Source organism: Mobula hypostoma, chromosome 18, assembly GCF_963921235.1.
Source record: "Mobula hypostoma chromosome 18, sMobHyp1.1, whole genome shotgun sequence".
In the NCBI taxonomy this organism is placed as follows: domain Eukaryota; kingdom Metazoa; phylum Chordata; class Chondrichthyes; order Myliobatiformes; family Myliobatidae; genus Mobula; species Mobula hypostoma.
Window position 1 is genome coordinate 33,742,803 of NC_086114.1, and position 6,000 is coordinate 33,748,802.

General features: G+C 42.4%; 1 protein-coding gene across 2 annotated transcripts in view; it reads right to left on the minus strand.

Moving 5' to 3' along the window:
* The window catches only part of LOC134358188 (glutamine--fructose-6-phosphate aminotransferase [isomerizing] 1-like), a 114,223-nt gene extending 108,679 nt beyond the window's left edge, over positions 1–5,544 (minus strand). The window contains exon 1 of one of the 2 annotated variants that reach the window (XM_063070183.1): positions 5,395–5,544. In XM_063070183.1, the coding sequence (XP_062926253.1) occupies positions 5,395–5,401 (7 nt within the window). In that variant the 5' untranslated portion in view covers positions 5,402–5,544. The remainder of the gene's footprint in view (positions 1–5,394) is intronic. The other variant, XM_063070182.1, reaches the window with a different exon arrangement.
* Between the last annotated feature and the right edge of the window lie 456 nt (positions 5,545–6,000).

The window sequence follows — 6,000 nt, forward strand, 5'->3', positions numbered from 1 at the left end:
TGTTCTCTGCTAACTGTAGTCTTAGGAGCCAAGAGTAGCTATACAGCATTAGGTGCTCAGGCCTATTTAACAAGACCACATAAACACACAACGGAGCGCAAATGCTGAAGGAACTCAGTAAATCAGGCAAAAATTATGGAGGAGAATAAACAGTTGACACTTCCTGCCAAAAAAACCCTGTCTGGGTAGTCTCCAACCCGATTTCTCCAGATTCTGGTAATCTCTCACCCCTCTCCTTCTCTCTTTTACCATTCCAAATTCTAGTTACCCTCTCACCCCTTCTCTTCCCACTTGCCCATCATCTCCCTCTGTTTTCTGTTTCTCCTTCCCTTTGTTTCATGATCTACTGAACTCTCCTATTACTTTCTCCTTCTTCAGCTCTTTACCTCTTCCACCCATCCCTTCCAGCTTCTTACTTCAACCCCCCTTCCCCACATCCCTCCTCACCTGGTCTCACCTATCACCTGCCAGCTTGTACTTCTTCCTCTATCCCCAACCTTCTTATTCTGGCTTCTGCCCCTTTCCTTTCCAGTCCTGATGAAGGGTGTCGGCCCAAAACATTGACTGTTCATCCTCCTCCATCGATACTGCACGACTTGCTGAGTTTCTCCAGTATTTTCTATGTGTTACTCATCAAGATGACAACTAATCTGATTGTAGCTCAGCTCCACATTTCCATCGCCACCCCCACTGTATTTATCAATAAAAGTTACCAATCTCTGCATTAAAACCATTGAAAATCTCTGTTTTTAGATTTTTGAGATCCTTTAGAATTTCTGGTGACTCACAGCCCTGTGCATTTGGCTAAATCTTAGGATTGTAAATAGCATAACATTTATCTAAAATTGCCAATGCACTGAAACATATAAAAGCTGTTTGAATTTGATTGTTCTCCTATACTTTCTGAGGATTCCCCAACTGCTTGTATTATCAAGTTTATTGATCAAGCTGTAAACACCAATGTCTATTTTCAGTGCTCCTGATTGCAAGACAGGTTTAGCCAGTGATAGTGCCCATCAACCCCCATGTCTAGCTACAGTGGGGGCCAGGGTTCAGGGCCTGGCCAGATATGGGCAGGTGTATGGACTGAGTACTATAGAAAACTGAATCAAGTGTCTGACCTGGTGACCAGGGCAAAGTGACCACAGAGACAGGACTGAATAGGCTGAAACAAGGGCCAGAGGAGACAAGAGAGCAGGGAGTGGAACCGGAATTGGTGATTGGTTAATTATGGTCACATGCACCAAGATAATATCTGAAAACTTTGTTTTGCATGCCATCTGTACAGACAATTTCAAAGCATCTGAACATCAAGATAGTAGAAGGGATAAATAACAAAAATGTAGACTATTGTAAGTTCAAAATACATTTACTATCGAAGTACTTATACATTATACAACCTTGAGATTCATCTCCTTGCAGGTAGCCACAAAACAAAAAAACCTAAAAGAACCCATTAAAACAAAAGACTGCCAAACACCCAATGTGCACAGAGAAAAAAAAACAAATTGTGCAAACAACAAAAATAAACAAAAAGCATTCGGACATGAAGCCCAGAGCAGCTGGAGCAGGCTACAGCATCAGTTTAGTGCAGAGCCGAATAAACGTTGTGGAGCAGTGAGCAGAAACTGGCCCAACCCTCACCTCTTGTTCTGACACCCTGCCTTTTCAATCTATCAGGCCCAGCGTTTAAATTGGCCAAACATCAGATCATTCCTTGCACTAGGACCCAGGCTCCGTCGCATCGATATGCTCTGGGCCTGGACTCTGCTGCTTCATTTCGGCCTGTATCCGCCCTTTCCAAATCAGCCTGGTGCTGAGATCGATCAAACCTCGCTTCTCAGTTTAGGTGGACAGTAGAGGCAGTATACATTATGGCGCGCTAAGCAGAGGCAGATACATTACAGACATTAAAGAAACAGTACCATAAAGATGAAAGGGAAATAGAGGACTATGTGGAAGGGAAGGGTTAAATTGATCTTGGTTGACTGCGTGTCGCATTCGGAATAAGATGGACAAACTCATGGTGCAATTAGAGATTGGTCAGTATGACGTCGTGGGCATCACTGAGTCATGGCTGCAAGAAGGCCACAGTTGGGAGCTTAACATCAAACGATATACTTTGTATCGAAAGGACAAGCAGGGAGGCAGGCGGTGGTGTGGCTCTTTTGGTAAGAGATGGAATTCCAACTTTAGAAAGAGATGACATAGGGTCAGAGAATGCTGAAGCTTTATGGGTGGAGTTACAAAACTGCAACAGTTTAAAAAAAATTATGGGAAACATATATAGGCCCCCAAATAGTAGCCAAGATGTGGGGTTGAGATTGCAAAGGGAGCTGGAAAAGACATGTAATAAGGGTAATGACAATTGTAATAGGGGACTTCAATATGTAAGGGAATTGGGAAAATCAGGTTGATGTCGGATTGCAAGACAGGAAATTTGTTGAATGTCTACAAGATGGTTTTTTACAACAGTTAGTGCTTGAGCCTTCTCAGGGAAAGGCAATCTTAGATTGGGTGTTCTGTAATAACCCAGATCGTATTAGGGAGCTTAACGGAAGGAAACCCTTAGGAGGCAGTGATCGTAATATGATTGAATTCCTACTGCAATTTGAAAGGGAGAATAATAACTCATATGCATCAGTATCACAACGGAATAAAGGGAATTACAGAGACAAGAAAGAGGAGCTTGTCCAGGTGGCTGGAGGAGAATACTGACGGGGATGACAGCAGAATGGAGATGGCTGTCGTTCTAAGAATAGTTCACAAGGCGCAGGATAGATATGTTCCACAGAGGAAGAAGTTCTCAAATGGCAGGGGTAGACAACTGTAGCTGACAAAGAAGTTAAGGACTGCATAAAAGCCAAGGAAAGGGCATTTAAGGTAGCAAAAGTGAGTGGGAAGCTTTTAAAATCCAACAAAAGGCAACTAAAAAAGCTGTAAGAAAGGGAAAGATGAAATATGAGGGCAGACTAGCCAATAATATAAAGCAGGATATCCAAAGTTTTTTCAGTTATATGAAGAGCAAAGAGGGTGGTGAAAGTTGATACTGGACCACTGGAAAATTATACTGGTGAGATAGTAATGGGGGACAAAGAAAAGGCAGATGGACTTAATGGGTACTTTGCATCTGGAAGACAATAGCAGTGGAACAGTGGAAGATAATAGCAGTGTGCCAGAGATCTGTGAGTGTCAGGGAGCAGGAGTGAGTGCCATTACTATTACAAAGTGTTAGGCAAACTCAAAGGTCTAATGGTGGATAAGTCACCTGGGCCAGATGGACTAGATCCCAGAGTCCTGAGAGAGGTTGCTGAAGAGATAACAGATGAATTGGTCATGATCTTTCAAGAATCACTTGATCCTGGCATGGTCCCGGAGGACTAGAAGCTTGCAAATGTCACTCCACTCTTTCAGAAGGGAGGAAGGCAAAAGAAAGGAAATTATAGGCCAGTTAGCCTAACCTCAGTGGTTGGGAAAGTGTTGGATCTACTATTAAGGATGAGGTTTCCAGGTATCTTGAGACTAATGATAAAATGTCAAAGTCAGCATGGTTTCTGTAAAGGGAAATCTTGCCTGTCAAATCTGTTAGGAGAGTTCTTCATAGAAGTTACAAGCAGGGTGGACAAAGGAGAAGTAGTGAATGTCATTTACTTGGGTTTTCAGAAAGCGTTTGATAAGGTGCCACATATGAGGCTGCTTAACAAGATAAAATCCTACAGCATTACAGGAAAGATACCAGCATGGATAGTGGAATGGCTGACAGGCAGGAAGCAGTGTGGGAATAAAAGTGGCCTTTTCTGGTTGGCTGCCAGTGACAAGTGGTGTTCCTCAGGGATCAGTATTGGGACTGCTACTTTTCACATTGTTTGTCATTGATTTAGATAATGGAATTGATGGCTTTGTGGCAAACTTTGCAGATGATATGAAGATAAGTAGAGGGATAGGTAGTGCTGAGGAAGGAATGTGATTGCAGGAGGACTTGGACAAGTTGGAAGAATGGGCAAAAAAGTGGCAGATGGAATACAGTGTTGGGAAATGTATGACAATGCATTTTGGTAGAAGGAACAATAGTGTGGACTATTATCTAAATGGGGAGAAGGTTCAAACATCAGAGGTGCTCCCGTGTCTCATGGAGTATTGTGTACAGTTTTGCTCTTCTACCTACAGAAGAGATGTAAATAAGATTAAAAGTGCAGAGAAAATTTACAAGGATGTTGCTAGGACTTGAGGATCTAAGTTATAGGGAAAGGTTGAATAGGTTAGGACTTTTTTCCCTAGAATGTGGAAAACTGAGGGAAGATTTGATAGAGGTATACAAAATTATGAGGAGTATAGATAGGGCTAATGCCAGCAAGCTTTTTCCTCTGAGGTTGGGTGATACTAGAACAAGAGGCCATCCATGAGTTAAGGGTGAAAGGTGAAAGGTGAAATGTTGAGGGAGAATTTCTTCACTCAGAGGGCGAGTGAGCATACGGAATGAGATGCCAGTGTAAGTGGTGGGTATAGGTTCGATTTCAACATTTAAGAGAAATTTGGATAGGTGCACAGATAGGAGAGTTATGGAAGGCTGTGGTCTGGGTGTAGATCGATGGGACTAAGCAGATTGATGTTTCTGCACGGACTCGACGGGCCGAAGGTTCTGTTTCTGTGCTGTAGCGTTCTTTGACTTAAACACACAAGAACGCAATAACCACTAATTAATGTTTCTTTCTGTTGCAGAATTTGAAACGAACTTCTGAAAAAGTACTAACTGCAAGAAAATTGAATTTTATACGATCATTTAAGGTCGCTATACCCGATCACTAAACCACTCATAGAACACAATCTTCCATATATATATAGTTTTAAAAAAGCACTAGAATACATCAATTACACCCCAAATTCCGCGGTATATAGTCACCCGAAATACGTGCCTCTTTGAGCGTCTGCTTAATACCCTTTCTATCAGAACCCCTGACGACCTCAATCCAACTCTCATCACTGAAAATCAGTCACTTCTCTCCCCATCTACGTTTGTCAAACGTGTGCAAAGGCAGGACACAACCACCAAGATACTTGCTCCAAAACGTATCCTGATACATTGCTCATGTTACCGTCGACCCTCCGCCCCAACCCCCACAGCTACACGCAATTAAAAAATACCTAGTACAATGAAGGAAATGAAAACGGGACCTGGAACTATCAGGTTTTAATTAAAAATACAATCTCACCATAATCCTAACACAAGCAGTAATCTTCTGATACTCTTAAGAAGCTACAAGCTGTTTTATTAAAGCACATGCACAAGAAAAAAAAGCCATGCGTAATCAGCCTCTGCTAAGGCAGCTTATATGAAAAGAGAAGCCGGGACGCCACATATAGGGAGCTACAGAATCTCCCCCAGCTGACACTTACCGCACATTTTCTTTGCGAACGTTGACTCCTTTGTTACCACCACTACCCGACCTGGTAACTTTCTGTCACAACATTCTACGTGCCGAACACGTCACCACCTCCCCCGACACATCTGCGACGGCGTGGCCAATCACCGTGATCAGCTCCGATTGCATCATAGCCCTCTTCCCATCAATTTGCGAAACGGTGGTAGTCGGATGAAGTTGTGAGCGCTCTTCCGCCTCTCTCATCGTTGACCAACGTCTCTGTGCTGCGACACCACCGGTCTCATTGCGAATATCAAAATAAAAATGCAGATGCCGGAAAACTGAAATAAAAACAGGAAGTTGTTGTTTTAAAACTTGCAAAACGAGCAGAGAAAGAGTCGACGTTTCGGGTCATCGACCTTCAGCAGAACGGAGACATTTTGCATGAAAGCTAACCTAAAGCATTGCTTATTCGTATTTCCAAAGATGTTGTCTTACATGGGCTTTTGTCAGCATTTTCTGTTTTTTTTAGTATATATTACTAGCCTAATAATAGCAAAAGTTTTAAATACTGTATATGAAAATGAATGCCATTAAATACTACCCTTGAGATGGCTTTAGTACTGTTGCAATAGTCTTG